At 34.3% G+C, this 20,890-nt stretch overlaps 1 protein-coding gene across 1 annotated transcript; it reads right to left on the bottom strand.

The window, feature by feature from the left end:
• Positions 1-16,221: 16,221 nt before the first annotated feature.
• On the bottom strand, positions 16,222-17,190 carry LOC131276704 (olfactory receptor 7A10-like). Its single transcript, XM_058290233.2, has one exon. It carries the CDS (start codon positions 17,188-17,190, stop codon positions 16,222-16,224), a length of 969 nt encoding a protein of 322 aa, XP_058146216.2.
• Positions 17,191-20,890: the final 3,700 nt, after the last annotated feature.

The raw sequence follows: 20,890 nt of genomic DNA, 5'->3' as shown, positions 1-20,890 counted from the left end.
ACTGGGAAAAACATTGATAAAGGATTGAAAAGAAGATTCAGAAAATTGGAAAAAACATTTGCAAATCACACCTGAGAAATGATTTGTTCCAAATATTCAAAGAACTATCCACATCCCAAAATAAGAGCAAACACTTAATTGTAAAGTTCTGAACAGAATCTAAAGCTTAAAGAAAAAAACAAAAAACTCTTCATACATAAGCATACCCAAAGAAGCCCAACATCATTTGTCATTAGGGAATTGCAAAATTTAAATCACAATTATATATCATCGCATGCTTTTAAAGGACTAAAAACCTAAATATTAACAATACTATTTAGTGGTGAGAGTGTGGAGCAATGCAACTCTCATTCATTTTTAGTGAAAACAGAAAAAGTTGCAAACAGAAGATAGTTTAGCAGTTTCTTGTAAAATCAAGTATAGTTTTACCATGCAATCCAGCAATTGTGATCCCTTGTATATATGTGGTGATTTGAAAACTTAAGTCCACACACACTCACACAAAGCACATCACTGTTAATGGCAGCTGTATTTATAATCTCAAACATCTGAAATGAACAAAGATAACTTTCAATAGGAGAATAGATACAACACTGTGGTATGTCCATTCACTGACATAGTAATCAGTGATAGAAATGTTCCATCCAACCACTGAAGGCCAGGAGCACTCTCAAATGACCAATGTTATATGAAAGAAACCATTCTAAAAATGCAATATGAATTATAGCAATTAGATGACATTCTGGATAAGGCAAAAATATGAGGCGATAGAATGATCAATTGTTGCCAGGAGATTGGCAAGAGGGAAGGAGGATTGAGTAGATAAAATGCAGAGGAATTTTTAAATGGATGAATCTACTTTGTACAATAGTGTTAATGTTAATTGTAGACAAACTACATCAGGCAATTGTTAAAACACACCAACTTTGAACAGACAAAGAATGAACCATCTGTATGCAAATAAAAATTATTTTACAAGTTTAAGAGAATCCAAGGATAGAATGAAAATTTGCAAAATTAGCTATGTGTATTAGAATTGTGTGCCATACCCTTTTAGGAGGGTTTGGAGAAAAAGTGCTGAAAGAAATAATATTGGATATGAATGGAGTCTATAAAATGAAGTAAAAGCTAATTTGTATAAATAATTTACTGTAGTGATAATGGTATATCCCATCTGGGTATGGATTAACAATTCTAATAATTCTATGCATGTATGCTGAAATCAAGGAATTAATAAATGGAAGACTGATGTGAGAATAGATACTCACTGTGAAGGAGGAGGTTATAGATAAGCAAGGGGAGGAGGCTAAAATATTCACATATATATTCACATATAAATATGTGATAATGGTATAGAAATATACACTTCAGTATAAACTTATTTGTAGATGAATATAGATAGAGAGGCTTATATGTAGATCTATTCGTAGACAAGTATACATACCCAACTCAATACACACGTAAGTTTCTTTATATTGTCCACAGAGAAGACCTAGATGCCCCAGTAGCAAGGAGAACAGATAATGTCCAAACCTTAGAATTTAACATTATCCAATGAGTCTTCTTGTGAAAGAGCTAAAACTAGATTTTTCCTCCAAAACCCCATAAAACAATCTAATCAGGAGGAGAACATCAAAATCCAACTGAGGGACACTTTACAACATACACAGCCTGCACTCTTCAAAATTACTCAGGATGTCAAAAACAAGGAGAGTACGGAAATGAAGGGGCTAAGAATTCATGACAACTAAATTTGGTATTCTGGATTGCAGATGTTAATAGGGGGAAATAGGTGTTTTGTATATGGGAACTCTCTCCTATAATCGCATTTTTTCTGTAAATATAAAACTGATCAAAAAGATTAAATTTATTAAAAAGGAAAAATATTCATGAAATGCAAAAACTTAGGACACAGCCAACTCTTACCTTCATTTCACATGCAACTACATGTCTTGCAAAAGAATATCACAGTACTGTAAATATTACCTTTTTACCCACTAAACAAGAATATTGAAACCAGTTTCACAGACTCATTGAAAGAATTAAATAAAGTAATGAACATAAAATGTTGGACATTGTGCCCAGTATCAGTAGAGAATATTTTATGCATTATGACTCAACCCACACAGATTCATCCCCCTATCTCCAACCCCACGTTCACTGTGCTATTTCGATTCCTCATCATCAGTGTGGGGTTTTGACAACAGCATTAGTCACATTGTCCTGAAGTGAGCTTTCCACTGGACAAGACTTTTCATGAACATACCTTCAATAAGTCCTGCACTGACTCTCCAATAACTTCAAACATAAATATCCATCTTGTGCCGAAAACACAAGAATCTCTGTTATCTGGCTGCAGCCAAACTGGACAGGCTCATCTTCCACTTCCCCATCCTGTCCCTCATTATTCATCAGATATTAAGAACTATATTTTATACCTCAACACATATTATGGTTATATTTTGGCCTCATTTGTGACCCTTAAATCTCTTCTTTTTGTGCTTCAACTACCGTCTCCTACTGCCTAATAACTCTATTTCCACCTTCCAGATTTCTAGCTGGTTATATCAAGGAACAGGAGAATGTCTTATGAATCTTGAAAGAGATACAATTGGCCTTTATCTTAAAATCACACAAAGTGATAGTAAGTTTGGCATTCTCTATCCAATGTATACGATATGATATGAGGTGGGTGTACTGGAACTTGACAGTCATTTATCCCTTCTTCTGCTTTGCATTCCTGTACTCAAAGGATGGTGAACTAAAAGGGACAATGATTTAAGCAAAACTCATGGCAACAGTGTCATTCTACCTGGAATCAGAAAATCAAACATGTTTAAAGAGCCAACAATTTTGGTATATTCTTCTTATTTATAAAATAATCCTGACAATAGAAAATTTCAGTGTTTTGTATTTTGAAATACTTGAAAGGCATACCTCTAATTTCTCAAACTATATTCAGAGTACATGATTAATAAACTTCTTACCATTCTAATAGAGATTTTTATAAAGCTTTAGATTAAATAAATGATAAAAAAATAAGGGCTATATGGGAACTTCTTATATTTTTCAATGTAGCATTTTGTAGTTTCTATAAATCTTTTAAAAAATCAATTAAAAATCTACTAAAAAATCATAAGGGATTACTGTATGTCCCATCACTTACCACTCCCACACTTTCCCACATTAATATTTTTCATTTGTGTGGTACACTTGTTAACAATTGATCTACACATATTGAAGCATTGCTATTAGAGTTTATACTCTGCCACATTCATTGCTATGGATTATGACTAAAGGTATTATGGCCTACATCCATCATTGCAGTACCATGCAGGACAACTCCAATGTCCTAAAAATGACCCCATGTTACACCTATCCTTCCCTCTCCCTCCCTGCAGAAACTCTGGTGACCACTACCTTTCTATTAATAATAAAATTCTTCTATTCCTGGAGTAATAGTAAATGTATAAAGAATGATAAAAAATCTAGTTTAGTCCATTGTTCCCTGAATCTCAGCAGAGTTGCAACACTCCCTCCAGACTTATTCAGGACAACTAATAAGGAGATGATGATGGACAATGCTGATCCCAAGGAACAGAGAGTGTCTGAGACTCCAAGCAGGATAATTCCATCCATTTGCCCCATGAAATATAAGCCCCTTCTCAATTAGAAACAGAGTGAGCATCAGCATCCATAAATACTCAAGACTGAAGAATGAACAGTGGACAAATAGAAATGTCTTTTCAAAATGAGAATATGCCTAAATAAAAGTTTGCATAGAGATAAAATATTTTATGCAAGACTTGATTGCATAAACACAGATCTTCCAGACTAGTTATCTGGGAATTGATATGTAAATATCATGTGTGAGACCAAGAATGGCACTATTTCCATTGAATAAATATACACAACTTGTATATATATAATCATGACTCACAATATATGGTTTGCACTCACCATTAAAGACAGTGGCTCAGGGAGATTTGGACAATTTAAGTGGTTTATGTGATGAAGATTTTGTTTAGTATCATAATTCAAGAAATGTCCATTGAGTTGGATCTCAATTGTAATGGAGAGATTAACAAAAAAATGACACCCTGAGGATTTTTAGTTTTCAAATTAAGGCCCAATAAAAAATGAGAAATTTTCAAGGAAAGCATGAGTGAAAGGTCTTTTTTTCTGAAAACTACAGTCAGATGTGGGGATGACTGAAAATTAGAAACTGATTTTGTGGGTTGATAAATTACAAAATTAGATGCATTAACAGCTTGACAAATAATATGAAGTGATTAAAAATGAATGACCAAATCACCTTTATTTCCCAAAATTCAACACTACCTCAGAGCAATTACTAATCCGAAAGTGCCACTCTGGTTTGCCAGTCAAAGTGATGGATCTGAATCAGCTGATGAATGAATAATTACCCTTTTTCAATCTTACAAAAAATACAGTAAGTCTACACATAATCTTTGATATGATTTACTAATATCTGGCATTAACAGGTTAAAAAGTCACAGTTGAAAATGTACAAAATACCCACATTGTTTTTTAATCAATTTTATTGAAATGTATGAAAAAACCATACTATTAATCATTATCAATTGAGACAACTAGAAAAGACCTTGAATAAAAGGAGATAATGGTAATTACAAATGAGTTAATATGGCTTAGAGTCTTCAAAAAAGTGTTTCAGGAGATCATTAGAACGGTCATTCTTGCACCCATCTCAGTAGGTTCCAAGAGCCAGTCAAAGCAGATGCAAACCCAGGTACATGTGCTCCTGAGATCTACAGAGTCACAAGTTCTACGATAATGGCAGATGGCTCTGGAGTTCAGTGCCTTGTCATTGAGCCCTACTTTGGAATGCATGTTCCTGAGTGTGATGGAGTTGGACTCAAATGTGACCTCTCTACACATGTCTCTTCTTTCACATTTACTGAACCTGTTGTTGGCACTAGGGATGGTGCATACTCAGGAGACTTTAATCCCTGGACTGGTCATGTGCCAGGTGGAAGCTGAGCCTCAGCAGAGTTGTAACTCCTACTCCCTAGTTCATTGCACTTGCCCAAGTCAGTTAACAAGAATGTGAGTTTGATCAATCAACACACCAGGGAGCCAAGAGTGCCTACAACTGAAAATAGAAGAATCATATCCATCAACCATGGAACGTAAACTCCCTCTTGACTTAGAGGTGGAGTGGACATCACCTTCCCAGGGTCCACAGGATGGAGGAATAAAATATAGATTAGAGTTGATTTACAGGTATTCTACTACGGAACTATTGTGACTATAGTAATTGAAGAAATTGTATCATTGATGTGGAGACAGACACTGCGGTAGTTGCTGGGGGCAGTGGGGGAAGAATAGATGTGATGTAGGGGCATTTTGGGGGACTTGGAGTTCTCCTAAATGATATTGCAAGGACAGATGCTGGGCATTACATATACTGCCATAACCCACTTAATGGACTGGGGGAGAGTGTAAACTACAATGTAAACTGTATTCCATGTGCTGCAGCAGTGCTCCAAAATGTATTCACCCAATGCAATGAATGTGTCACAATGAGGAAAGAGGATGTTGATGTGGGAGGACAAGGTGGGGTGGAATGTAGGGTGTATGGGAAACTCGTGTTTTTAATGTTACATTTTTTTGACCTATGTATCTCTAAAAAAAGGGCAATTAAATAAAAAAATTCAAAAAAAAAAAACACAAACAACCACCACGTAATCCATCTAAAGTGTACAATCAGTGGTATTTGGTATAATTACTGAGCTGTCCATTCATCATTTCAATTAATATTAGAATACTTTCATTACTCAAAAAAAAAAAGACAAAAAAAGCAACAAAATAAATGAATACAAAAAATGCTACCTGTTAGTGGTTCTCTATCAATCTCTCTATACTTTTCCTGCCATACAAAATCTCTATAATTTATTTATATTTTCATTTTATATAGATGGACTCTAACAATATGCAGTAAATTTTGGATTCAGTTTTTCACTTAGCATATGTGTTTTATTTATTGTTGATGGAAGGTTATTATTATATTACTATATACCACTGCTCATAGTTTGCTTTGGCAGAATTTTCCCAAAATGTACTCTGATATTAATATATTGTTACATTAATATAAATTTTTCTAGTTCACACAAAATCATTCTTAAATATATATTATTAACATACCAATTTTTCACAAGAAGTTTCGCTCTACTATATAGTCCCATATTTCCTTTAGTTTTTACCATTCCTTCTAGTATTATACATGACTTTGGAACTTCCCTTTCAACTACTCTCATACCCATTTATTAGATTTGATAATTACAAACACTCAGATGTCCTTTCTCCATTTCTATGCATTTCCAAACATGTGCAAATAAACTTTACCAATTCTGTACAAATTAACCTCCTCTTTCCTTTCTCTAACACCATTCTATGTTCTGGTAACTCATTGTCTAACTATTGATTCCACAAGTTTGCTCATTATATTCCGTTCAAAATAGTGAAATCATACAAAATATGGCCTTTTGTGTCTGCCTTGCTTCACTCAGTATAATATTCTCCAGGAACAGATGTTGTCATATGTTTCATGACTTCATTTATTTTCAAAGTTGAATGATAGTCCACTGTATGTATACAATTTGTTCATCCATTTTTCAGTTTATGGACACTGAGGTTTATTCCATCTTTTGGCAATTGTGAATGATGTCCAAAATAACATTATTGTTCAGATGTCTTTTTGTGTCCCTTTTCTCAGATCTTCTGGTTAATACTGCTACTGGTATTATGGGTCACATGAGCTATACCTAACTTCCTTAGAAACTACCTCACAGAGTACCACACTACATTTCCACTTATAGTGAGGAAGCATTCCGATTTCACCACGTCATCATTATCACTTGCAGTGTTGCTTTTTCTTAATCCTGGCCATGCTATTAGGTGTGAAATGGTATTTCTTTATAGCTTTGATTTGCTTTACCATAGTTGCTAGTAATATAGGACATTTTAGCATGGTGCTTGGTTGCTATTTATATTTTTTTCTTTAGAAAAATGTCTGATCAATTCTATTGCTCATTTTAAAATTGTATCCGTTTGGCTGTTTATTGTTGATTTGGATGATCTCTTGTTTTTCATGAATATTAATGTTATAAAGTTTAATATTCATGAAAAATAAGAGATCGTTTTCGGGACTTGGATTTGTCCTGGGTGGTACTGCAGGGACATTTACCAGACATTGTATGTCCTCCCATGACCCACTGGGTGGAATGTGGGAGAGTGTGGGCTATGATGTGGACCATTGACCATGAGGTGCAGAGGTGCTCAGAGAGGTGTTCACCAAATGCAATGAATGTCTCATGATGATGGAGGAGATTGTCTTTATGGGGGGAGGAGTGGGGGGGTGGGGGTATATGGAGACCTCATATTTTTTTAGTGTAATATTAAAAAAATAAACAGGGAACAATTAAAAGCTTAAAAAAATAAACTTTATTGGAGGTGTAATTTGCAAACAAATTCTACGAATGAGTAGGTTAACTTTTCACCTACCTCAAAAAGTCCTAATGTGCAAAAGTGTATAAATTAGAGGGAGTCCCATTTATCTATTTTTCTTTTGTTGCTTGTTCTTTGCATGTAAGATTTAAGAGACAAATAGCTCCCAAAAGACGATGAAGATATTTCCTTACATTACCTTCCAGGAGATTATTGGTTCTGGATTTTATGTTTAGATCTTTGATCCATTTGGAGTTGATTCTTTTCTATGGCATAAAAATGGGACCACCTTCATTCGTTTGATTAGGGATATCCAGTAATCCAAGGCCCATTGTTGAATTGTGTGTTCAGACCCAGTAAAGTAGATTTTATAGACTTATCAAATATCAGTTGTCCATAGAGTTAGTGGCTTATTTCTGAATGTTCATTTTGATACCTTTCATCAATGTGTCTATTTTATACCAATTCTGTGCTGTTTTTATCACTGTAACTTTGTAATATAATTCAACATCAGGAAGCCTGAGTCCTCCAAATTTGATCTTCTTTTTAAGGATGTTTATGGTCATTCAGGGCTACTTCCCCTTTCAAATAAGTTTGATAATTGACTTTTCTATTTCTGTAAATTAGGCTTTTGGAATTAAGATTAGGATTGCCTTTACTTTATAAATCAGTTTGAGTAGCATTGACATCTTCATGACATTTAATCATTTAACACATGAAAACAGAATATTCTTCCATGTGTTTAGGTCTTGTTTGATTTCTTGCACATTGTTTTTTATGATGTGTACTTGAAGACAACTATCATGGGAAAGGCCAAGAGAAATTTCTGGAATATGTTCTCCTAACAAAATAATTTTAAAGAGTACCCATACTTCTTTTGTAGAGTCTTATAGATTAGTGAGCTCATCAATGTCTGAAGAATCAGAGGTTATATATTATAAGCTCACTTAACTTATAATAGGGAAAGTGAAGGAGAAAGGTACCTATTGGAGACTGAATGTGTATTATTGTAAACCTAATCAAATGGTAACTCAATTTCAGGGTGTGAACACTTTCTGGAGCCAATTAACACACACTGCCAACAAAAACAATTTTATATGAGAAATTAATTTTTCACCCCAAACCATGTAACAAGAGTCATTGCTTGAATTGTGGGATCATGGCAACAGGTTAGGCAGAAAATCCTCATTTCTCACAAAAAACAATAGAGAAACAGCCAAAGGCCACCTGAGGGACATGTCTTGAGGGTCAGCAAACCAGGACAGTGCTTCACAACTCCCAGGAGGATGAGAAAGAGAGAGATGAAGAAGCCCAAACAGCAAACAGTTAGTTACTAAATCTCCCAGCCAACAGAAAAGGCTCCACTCCACCACCCACTAGGTAATGTATGGGAGTAGAAACCCTGCTCATTTCAGCTTACTGAAAGTGGAGCAGACATCATCCTCCCTGCCAACTGTTACAAGGGAAAAGGGAGGCAGAGTCTGGGGTACTTTTCTTCAGTGAATTCGGCCTGCAGTGACCACTTTGAATTTTGGCTCTGAGCAGACAAAAACAGAGAAAACAAAGAGATACACCTCTGTGGAAAGGTGCTGCAACACGCACCATCTGCTAGCAGGCCTGGAAATTATATGGACAGAAACTGCTTTTAGAGATTTCTTTACTGCACCACTGCAAGAAAGTCTATAATCCATTAGCAGTTTCTGGCAGAGTTTTAGTAACTTAAGCTATCAATTTTAAAGACTTAGTAGAAGTTATCAGATAACAAGGACCTGTGAAAAAATAATAACAATATGCAAGAATGAGAAATTGGCCATTAGAGTAAACTTTTAAACATACCAAATGCCTAGACATTAGCAAAAAAATTATGATGCATACTAGGAAACAAGAAAAGATGGCCCAGCCAAAAGAACAAAACAAATACCTTGAAGAGATTCAGGATTTGAGACAATTAATCAAGAATTGTCACACAATTCTCTTAAATCATTTTAAATAATTAAAGAAAATATGACTAAAGATATAAAGAATATAAAGAAGACACTGGATGTGCATAAAGAGCTTTTTGAAAGTCTTCGAAAAAAGCTAAGTGACATTATGGGCATGAAAGACATGATGGGTGATATTAAAAATGTTTTGGAAGGAAATAAAAACAGATTTAAATGCTCAAAGACAAAATTAATGAATTTGCAGACAGAACTTCTGACCTGGAAAAGATAGAAGAACAGAAAGAGAAAAGTATTGAATGACAGTGCAAAATGCATAAGTATATGCATTATCAGCATCTGAGAAAAAGAGAATGAAATAGGGGGAGAAAGAATATTTGAGGAAACAATGAATGAAAATTTCCCTACCCCTATGAAAGACATAAATATCAATATCCAAGAAAAATGCACAGCAAACAGAAGAAAGATGAACAGGCCTACCTGAGACACCTGCAATTCAGAATGAGAAATATTAGTGATAAAGGGAAGATTTTGGAAGGAGAAAAGAAAAGTAAAACATGATATACAAGGGAAACTCAGTAAGAATAACAGCCAACCTCTTATCAAAAACCAAGGAGGAGAGATGGAAGATGTATTAATTAGTCAAAGGGGTGCTAATGCAAAATAACAGAAATTGCTTGTTTTTTATAAAGGGTATTTGTTTGGGGTAGGAGCTTACAGATAACAGGCCATAAAGCATAATTTACTCCCCTTACCAGTGTCTATTTCTATGTATTGGAGCAAGATGGCTGCCAATATCGGTGAAGGTACAGGTTTCCTGGGTTCATCCCTTCCTCAGCCTTCTTTTTCCTGGGCTCAGTGTTTCTTTTTACCTAGTGTTGGCTCCTCTTTCCTCTGTGAGCTTACTTCCTGGGGCTCCAGATTAATGCTTCAGCATCAAAATCCAAAATCAAAGTTCCAACATAAAAATCGCTCCCACTCTGTCCTTTACCATGCTTTTTATCTGTGAGTAAACACCAACCAAGGATGCTAGCTCAACATCCTACTGGCACAAGAGTTTTATCTAATTACTTAATCAATTAAAACTTTTAAACCAATATAATCTTATATGCCCAGATGAAAAGACCAGTTTACAAACATAAGCCAATATTTCTTTTTGGAATTCATCATTAATATCAAACTGCAACAGAAATGGTACAATGTATTTAAGCTCTTAAGAGAGAAAAAGTACCAACCAAGAATTCTGTATCAGGCAAAACTGTCCTTCAAAAATGAATGTGAGTTCAAATTATTCACAGACAAACAAATACTGAAAGGGTATGTTATCAAAAGACCAGAATTACAGGAGATACTAAAGGAAGTGCTGCAGCCTGAAAGCAATAAACAAGATGAGTGACATAGAGAGGAGTGTAGAAATGAAGAATATTTGAAAGAGTAAAAGCTAAATTATAGCATGTGAGATGACAACAGAAACCAAAGCTCAAAATGGATGAAGTAAGTAATTCCTTTAGAGTCATAACATTGAATGTTAAAGATTTGAACTCCCCAATCAAAAGACACATATTGATATGATTAAAAAATATGAGTCATCTATATTTTTCTTCAAGAGACTCACCTCAGAAATAAGAACACAAACATCTTAAAAGAGAAGGGGTGGAAAATGGTATTCTATATAAACAATAACCAAAGAAGAGCTGGGGTATTGATACTTATGGCAGAAAAAAATAGATTTTAAATGCAAATCTGTTATAAGGGATGAAAATGGTCATTATGTATTAATAAAAGGGGCATTTCACAAAGAAGAAATAGCTGTTCTAAACATTTATGCACCTAACTTGAGAGCCACAAGACACATGAGGCACACACTGGCAAAGCTAAAGGGAGAAATAGGTGTCTCCACAATAATAGTTAGAGAATTCAAAACGTAACTTTCAGTATTGAATAGAACATCTGGACAGGGGATAAGTAAAGAAACAGAGAACACGAATAATATGATGAATGAAGTAGACCTAACATAGATCTATGAGCATTGCACACCAAAACTGCAGAATATACATTCTTTTCAAGTGTTCATGGATCCTTCTCGAAGATAGACCATACAATGCATCACATGACAAGTCTCAAAATTCTTAAAGTAATTGAAATGATAACAAACACTTTCTCTGATCCTAACAGAATGAAGCTAGAAATCAATAATGGACAGAAAAAAAGGAAAATAATTAAATATTATTTATAATTGTTGTTGAACACACTGTTCAACAATCAGGGGGTGAAAGAAAAAAATGGAAGTTAATTCAGTAAATATGTTGAGACAAATGAATATGAGAACGCAACCTATCAAAACTTATGGGACACTGCAAAGGCAGTGCTAAAGGGAAACTTATAGCCCTCAAAGGCTTACATTAACAGTGTTTCAAAATGTATTCACCAAATGTAGTGAATGTGCCACAATGGTGAAAGATGTTGTTGATGTGGGAAGAATGGGGAAGTGTGTGGTGTGTGGTATGTGGGAAACTAATATTTTTGGTGATCTATGTACTTTAAAAAGTCAATTGAATAATAAAAATAAAAACAACAAAAAGAAGAAAGAGCTAAAATTGGTGATCTACCTACACATCTGGAAGAACTAGAAAAAAAGCAGCAAACTAACCCAAACCAAGCTGAAGTAAAGAAATAGTAAATATCAGAACAGAAATAAAAGAAATCAAAAGCAATAAAACATTAGAATAACAAAACCAAATTTAATTCTTTGAAAAATTCAACAACATCATCAAACCTTAGCTAGACTAAGAAAGAAAAGAAAAGAAAAGGCACAAAAGTAAAATGAGAAATGAGAGGGGGGACATTATCACTGACCCCCTAGAAAAATGAGAGATCATTAAGAGAATACTATGCACAACTGTATGCCATAAAAACTAGAAAATATAGATGAGATTGGTGAATTCCAGGAAACACATGAACCACCTACACTGAGTATAGGAGTAGAAGACCTCAACAAACCAATCACAAGTGACTACACTGAAGCCGTCATCAAAATCCTCCCAAAGATGAAAAGCCCAGGAACAGATGGCTTCTCAGATGAAGTCTACCAATCATTCAAAGATGAACTAGTACAGACCTTGCTCAAGTTCTTCCCAAAAATTGCACAGGAAAGAATACTACCAATCTCGTTCTATGAAGCCAACATCACCCTAATACCTAAACCAGATAAAGATACTATGAAAAAGAAATTTACTGACGAACACCTCTAATAATTATAGATGGAAATATCCTCAACAAAAAACTTCCAAACAGAATCCAAAAGCACATTAAAAGAATTATAGACCATGATCGAGTTAGCTTTATTCCAGGTAAGCAAGTGTGGTTCAACATAAGAAAATCAATTATTTCAATAAACCATATTGATAAATTGAAGAATAAAAATCACATGATCCTCTCGATTGACGGAGAAAAGGCATTTGACAAATTACTGTACCTTTTCTTGAAAAAGCACTCTAAAAGATAGGAATAGGACACTTTCTTAATATGTTGATGTGCGCATATGAAAATACTACAGCTAACTTTGTACTTAATGGTGAAAGATTGAAAGCTTTTCCATTGAGCACAGGAACAAGTTAAGGATGCTGACTGACACCATTGTTATTCAATACTGTGCTAGAATTTCTAGCTAGATCAATTAGGTTAGTGAAAGAAATAAAGGGCATCCAAATAGGAAAAGAAGAATTAAAACTTCCACTATTCTCAGAAGACATGATCCTATATCTAAGGAATCCCATAAAAACTACAACAGAGCTACTAGAATTAATAGACAAGTTCAGGAAAATGGTCAGATACAAGGTTAATATGCAAAAATCAATAGTGTTTCTATACACTACTGATGTGTAATCTGAGGAAGAGATCAGAAAAAAATTCTATTTATTATAGTGAATAAATCAATCAAATTTTTAGGAATAATAATTAACCAAGGACATAAAAGATTTGTATTCAGAAAACTACATATCACTGCTAAAAGAAACTGAAGACAACTTAAATGGAAGGACATTCTGTGTTCATGATTGGAAGAATAAATATTAAAATATCAATTTTACCCAAACTGATTTACAGATTCAATGTAACCCCAATAAAAACCACAACCTCTTTTGTGGAATCCACAAAGGTAGTAATCAATTTTTTCAAAGGATAAGGGACCCTTAATAGCCAAAAAAGTCTTTAAGAAGAACAAAGTTTGAGGACTCTCACTTCCTCTCTTTAAAATATATTATTTAGCTACAATGGTAAAAACAGCATGAAACTTCCATAAGAACAGGCAGACAAATGGGACGGAGTCAAGACTCAGAAATTGAACCTCTGGGAAGCGGAGTTGGCCCAGTGGTTAGGGCATCCATCTACCACCTGGAAGGTCTGCGGTTCAAACCCTGGGCCTCCTTGACCCTTGTGGAGCTGGTCCACGCACAGTGCTGATGTGCACAAGGAGTGCCCTGCCACGCAGGGGCGTCCCCTGCATAGGGGACCCCATGCTCAAGGAGAGCTGCCCAGTGTGAAAGAAAGTGCAGCCTGCCTAAGAATGGCACTGCCCACATGGAGAGCTGACACAGCAAGATGACTCAACAAAAGAGACACGGAGTCCAGCGCTGCTGACAACAACAGAATGGACAAAGAAGACGCAGCAAATAGACAAAGAACAGACAACCGGAGTAGGGGTGCAGAAATAAATAAATAAATAAATCTTTTAAAAAAATTGAACCTCATTTCTACAGTCAGTCCAAGAATATTTACAAGGCTGTTAAGCTCGCTCACCTGGGTCATAACATGCTATTCCATAAATGTTGCCAGGAGAACTGGAAAGACTTACTCAAACGAAAGAAAGGGAACCCTGATTTCACAACCTATACAAAAACTAACTCAAAATAGATCAAGGATTTAAATATAAAAATAGCAACCATAAAACTCCTAGAAGAAAATTTGGGAAAACATCTTCAAGATTTTGTGGTAGGTGGTAATTTCTTAAATCTTATGCCCAAAGCAAGAGCAACAAAATAAAAATAAAAAAAAAAGATAAATGTTGCATCCTCAAACTTCAACACTTTTCAAGTGCAAAAGACTTTATCAAAATTTAGAAAAGGCAAGCATCACAATGGGAGAAAATATTTGGAAATCACATATCTGATAAGAGTTTAGTAGCCATTCTATATAAGGGGATCATGCAACTCAACAATATAAAGACAAAGTGTCTGATCAAAAACTGGGCAAAAAAATTGAAAAGAAATTTTCCAGAGAAGAAATACAAATGGCAAAGAAACCCATGAAAAAATGTTTAATATCGCTAGAGATTAGGGAAATGCAAATCAGAAGTACAATGAGATATCGTTTAATAGCTATTAGACTGGCTGCTATTAAAGTTGGAAAACTGTAAATGTTGGAGAGGATGTGGAGAGAAAAGAATACTAACTTATTCACTGTTGATGGGAATGTAGAATCGTACAGCCACTGTAGAGGAATGTTTGGCAGTTCCTTCAGAAATTGCGTATAGACTTGCCATGGTACCCAGCAATATCACTTCTAGGTATATACCTAAAAGAATGGACAGGAGTGAAATGAACAGATATCTGCACATCAGTGTTCCTAGTTGTGTTATTCACAATAACCAAAAGTTGGAAACAGCCTTGGTGTCCATCAACTGATGAACGGATAAACACATTGTGCATTATACAAATGATAGAATATTGTGCAGCACTAAGAATAAATGAAGTTGTGAAACGTATGACAACATGGATGAACCTGGAGACATTATGTTGAGTGAAGCAAGCCTAACACCAAAGGGCAAATGCTTTATGATTGCCCTATTATGAACTAAATTTACATTTGAAATATAAATATATTATGAGAAATGAATGAGTAGGAATACATATATAAATCCATTTTTCTTTGACACTGTACAAATGTAAGTATGCAGTACAAAATATTAATATCATACAAAATAGGCCAAAACATCATAATAATTGGAGACCAGAAACAGAGTACTATATATTGTATAATTTCATTTATATAAAATGTAATTATAATTCAATTTAAAAAGATGAATGTACATTAGTGGTTATGTAAGTCTGATGAAGGAATGATAATTGGTGTGGAGTCTTCCTTTTTGGAGTAGTGAAATTGTTCTAAAATTTTTCAGATGATGAATATACAACACTGAAATTATTTAAAACCATTGATTACACACTTTGGATAGAATAACTAGAAACATCAGCTGTATTCAGTGGGGGAAATGTAGAGAGATTGAGAGGTGAGGTATTTTCTTGTTTCATTGTCTTTTATTAGAATTATTGAAATAATGAAAATGTTCTAATAATGATAAAAGTGGTAAATACACAATTATGTGATTATAGCAAATACAGTTGATTGTACAAGTTGAATGAATTACAAGTTTGTCAATATGTATCTACAAAATTAATTTGATACTTTTTAAAAAATTGGTTGCTTTGCCCTGGCAGCAACTGCAGTAAACCTTCATGCTTCTGGTATCTCTGACAATTTTATAAATACCAAATTACATGTATTAACTATTTTGCTTCTGAAAATTCAGGCAACCATATCTGCCTTTAATACTGATTCTAGAGAACACTATAAGAGAGACTACCTGATTCAAAATAAAATATAGAAGAAAGAAGTGGATTTGATTAATAAAATTTAAAGAAGTAGAATGCTAAAAATTAGGCAAGTAACATATTTTTTTTCTATACACTTATGAGAGTATCTAAATTTCGATTTCTCAGTGTTTCACCTCTGTTAATCATGGGCATTTTTCCACATTTGAGACAAATAATTCTTTTATAGTAAGAATGTTTGTCAATTTTTTTAAGGCAAGCTTTATGTCCTTGTTTCTAAGACTGTAGATAAAGGGGTTCATCATGGGAGTGACCACCGTGTACATCACTGAGGCTACTGCATTTGTCCTTGAGTTTTGGGTAGTAGCAGAACTAAGATATACCCCAAGACATGTACTATAAAACAAGAACACTACTGAGAGGTGAGACCCACAAGTAGAAAAAGCTTTATGATTTCCCCCAGGTGTTGAAATTCTCAAAATGGAGGATAGGATCTTAGAATAAGAAAAAAGGATTCCAGTGAGTGGAATAACACCCAGAAGTCCAGATGCAAAATACATCACTAATTCATTGAGGAAGGTGTCAGAACAAGCAAGTTGAACAACCTGATTAATTTCACAGAAAAAATGGGGGATTTCCAAAACTGTACAAAAAGACAGCCGCAAAACCATTAAGCCATGTAAAAGAGACACTAAAACACTCAATAACCAGCATGCCAATAGCAGGAGGCCACAGAGGTGTGGGTTCATGATGACTGTGTATTGCAGAGGGTGACAGATGGCCACAAAGCGGTCATAGGCCATCACAGTCAAGAGGTAGTTATCTAATTGTCCAAAAAGCATGAAAAAGTACATCTGGATGATGCAGGTTTCATAGGTTATAATTTTACTTTCTGTCTGGAAGTTCAGCAGCATCTTTGGGACAGTGGTAGAGGTGAAACAAATATCTGTAAAAGACAAGTTAGAGAGGAAGAAGTACATGGGCATGTGGAGGTGGGAGTCTGAGATGATGGCCAGGATGATGAGCAGGTTACCAATGAAGGTGACCATGTACATAATCAAGAACAGTTCAAAGAGGAAGGGCTGCACATCAGTATCTTCTGAGAGACCTAGGAGGATAAATTCTGAAACATGTGTTTGGTTTTCTGATCCCATGTAGCTGATGATACTACTGGAAAAGAGAGCAGAGAAATGCAGATTTAGGCACAAGCAGGAAACAGCAAATTATCATAACTTCTATAGTTTGCAAACTCATTAAGTTAGTGATTAATTATTAGATAGATAGATAAATTGATAGATACATAATATGTAGAACCCTTTATCTGAATGAACAGGGAAACAAACACTCCTTCATCTCCTTCATGCTATTTTTAACTTGCCATCATTGTCCAAAATTTTAAACATTTTCTCACAGCAATACTTTCCATTAAAAATTCTTTTAGAACTGATTATAATCAGTAAACATTTTTTATGCTTTTATTTTTTTATTTTTATTTTTATTTTTTGTCTTTATTTTTTTAATATTACATTAAAAAAATATGAGGTCCCCATATACCCCCACCCCCTCACCCGACTCCTCCCCCCATAGCAACAATCTCCTTCATCATCATGAGACATTCATTGCATTTGGTAAACATTTTGACTGCTCATTTTGTACCTTGTGAAGAAAACCTTAGGTACTGGATATTAATGATGTTTGCACAATATTCTGAATATAATTGATATTACCAAATTGAATATTTGAAAATGAGTAAAAAGGGAAATATTAAGTTGCATATGTTAGTACAATAAAAAGATGGAAGTAATTAATTAAATGATTAGAGGTAATCTGGTTTAAGGTACAATAGACTCAGTATTATAAAGATGCAGTTTCTTTCCAACCTGATCTTTCTTAAAAAAAGAAACCTAGGTCACAGTTAACGTTACATTAAAAAATATAAGAGGTTCCCATATACCCCAACCCCACATCTCCCACTCCTCCCAAATCAACAAGTTCTTTCATTAGTGTGGTGCATTTGTTGCATTTGATGAATACATTTTGGAGCACTGCTACACAGCATCCATTACTGTTTGTGTTGTGTTGCAGTTTAGTCTCTCCCAATCCATTCAGTCCAACCTGATCTTATGTTCAACTCAATCCAGTTCTAAATGCCAGCAAATAATTGTTTAGGATATTGACAAACTAATTCTAAAATTTATATGGAAAGGTAAAAAACATAGAAAGCTAATATAATACTAAAGAATATAATGCAAGTTTTAGGAAATATTTTATCTGATAACTACCTAGCTAGCCTAAACAATACTGATGAACAAGAATGTTGTTCTGCTATCAAGATATACTATAATAATATGATTAAACATCATTGCCTTGTTGATATAAACACATAAACTAATGTTAGAGAGCCCAGAAATAGATCCACACAAATGCAGTCTGGGTATCTGTGGCAATGAGAATAGTAAATTCAATGGAGAAAGCATGGGCTTTTTAGAAAATTTTGCTGGAACAATGGGATGCAAATGTGCAGACAAAGGAAATTAGACAAAAATTGTATATATTTCACAAAATTAACTCAATGTGAATGACACAATTATATGTAAAATGTGAAGTATGAAATTTCTAGAAGGAAACATAAATGAAAATCAAGTGTCATTGGTTTGTTGATGAGTGTTTAGTGATAGCACCCAAAGGATTATGCGTGACAAAAGAAAATGCATAAGTTATACATTATTAAAATACAAAACATCTGTTCTGTGAAAGTCATTGGTAAGGGAATGAAAAGTGAATCAACAGACTTGGGGAAAATATTTGCAAAACACATATAAATTATTTGTATTAAAAATAGAACACTTAACACACAACAATAAGAATGCAGACAACCTTTTAAAAATGGGAAAATATCTAAGCAGTATCTTAACCAAGAACATGCATAATTGTCAAATAATATGCCAAAAGATGCTCAAAATTATTGTCATTAATGAAATGCAAATTTAAAACTGCAATGATATATTATCACATGCTTATTAAAATAGATAATCACCTAAATACGGACAATACCAATTGCTCATGATGATATGAAGCAATATGAGTCTCATTCATTGCTAGTGAAAATACAAAATGGAACAAATGTAACAGACCGAAAACAGTTTAGCAATTTCTTGTAAAACTAAACCCAATTTTACCATACAACCCAGCAATTGTCCTCATAGTTTAGATAGAGCTTATTTCAAAACACAATTCCCCACACAAAAAAACACATATGAATGTTTATAGGAGTTTTATTTATACTCTCCAAAACCTGAAAGCAATGAAGTTTTACTTCAGTAGGTGAATAGATAAACACACTGTGCTGTATCTCTAAAAAGGAATATTAGTCAGTGATAAAAATGAAACAGTCCATCCAGTCACAAAAGAAAGGTTGAATCTCAAATGATTCATGTTAAAGAAACTACACTAAAAATGCATATATATATATATATATATATATATATGTAATTTCAATTACATGACCTGGATAAGGCAGAACAACAGAAAATAGAATGGTGGTGAGGGACTTAGAGAGAGAGGGGCAGGGTTGAAAATGTGAAGTATACAAGAAGTGTTAGATGTGTGAAACCATTCTGTACAATACCGTAATTGTCAATAATACTGTACACTTGTAAAAACAAACTGAACATGACAATACAAGGAGGAAATGTTAATATATGAAGAATATATATTTAATAGTTCAAGAGAATTCTATGATCGAATGCAAAATGTTCAAAAACAACCTAACTGTTTTACAATGTATGATATACACTCTTGGGAGTTTATGCAGGAAGAAACTGCTGAATTAGTAATACTGGATATGAATGGAGTCTAAAATGAAGTGAATGGACAACGCGTGTAAGTACTGTACTCTAGATATGAAGTTATATCCCCCCATGGTATGGGTTAACAATTCTACTAATTTTATATATGTTCACTGATATCAAGCAGTGAAGTAAACGGATAACAGAAGGAAAGAATATGTTTCTCACTGTGGAATGGGAGGTTACAGATAAACAAAGGGAGGAAGCTGGACTGTACTATGTGGTAATTGTTTAGAGTTAGACACATTAGTATCAACTCATATGAAAGTGAATAGAGATAGAGAGACTTGTACATTGAAATATTTAGATATATGTATATACACAGGAGAGTGCACACACATATATTTCCTTACAGTCTCCATGGGTACGATCAGTAGCATAGTGCATATAAAGCACAAACGTTGGACATTAACACAATTCTCTAAGCAGTCTTCTGCCTGTAATAACTGATTGCAGGATTGAGAATATAATTGTACAAGAAGGGTCTGGACAGCTTGCAATAACAGAAATTAAACAGGAGCTAAAATAAAAGCCCCAATTGTGGGTATTATATCTCATGTACACAGGGCATGGAGAAAAGAATCCCTATGGTCGAAATTGGAAGAAACAGAGCAAGGAAATTGTTCTATTGTATTACAACCCAAATTATAATATAAATGTCATGAGTTAATACTGATATAAACAAATAGTTGATTAAATAAATAAGAGGCAACTACCCATGAAGAAGAATTGTAATAAGTTATGTAGACATTGCATGCTCAAGGATATGGAGCACAAATTCACTCCTGAATGTGGGCTTCACATAATGAATTCTTTTCACAGGTGATATAGGGAAAGGCAGACAACTGAGGAAATTTTTGGTAGGGGAACCACAAAACACTGTTGATCAAAGTTATCATCAAAGGTGATAAATCAGGTTGGTAAGATGCAACCTGGATATGATGCTATGAAAATGGCACTTTACCTCTGGTGCCTTCCTTCTGAAAATAATTCTAATCTAGGCATG

This window comes from Dasypus novemcinctus, chromosome 30 (genome assembly GCF_030445035.2).
Source record: "Dasypus novemcinctus isolate mDasNov1 chromosome 30, mDasNov1.1.hap2, whole genome shotgun sequence".
Classification (NCBI taxonomy): domain Eukaryota; kingdom Metazoa; phylum Chordata; class Mammalia; order Cingulata; family Dasypodidae; genus Dasypus; species Dasypus novemcinctus.
The sequence above is the reverse complement of the archived record's forward strand: the minus strand, read 5'-3'. Positions and strand labels throughout refer to the sequence as shown.

Bases quoted from the DNA above. Each gene is read 5' to 3' on its own strand.
- LOC131276704 (XM_058290233.2), bottom strand. From the start codon at position 17,190: ATGGGATCAGAAAACCAAACACATGTTTCAGAATTTATCCTCCTAGGT.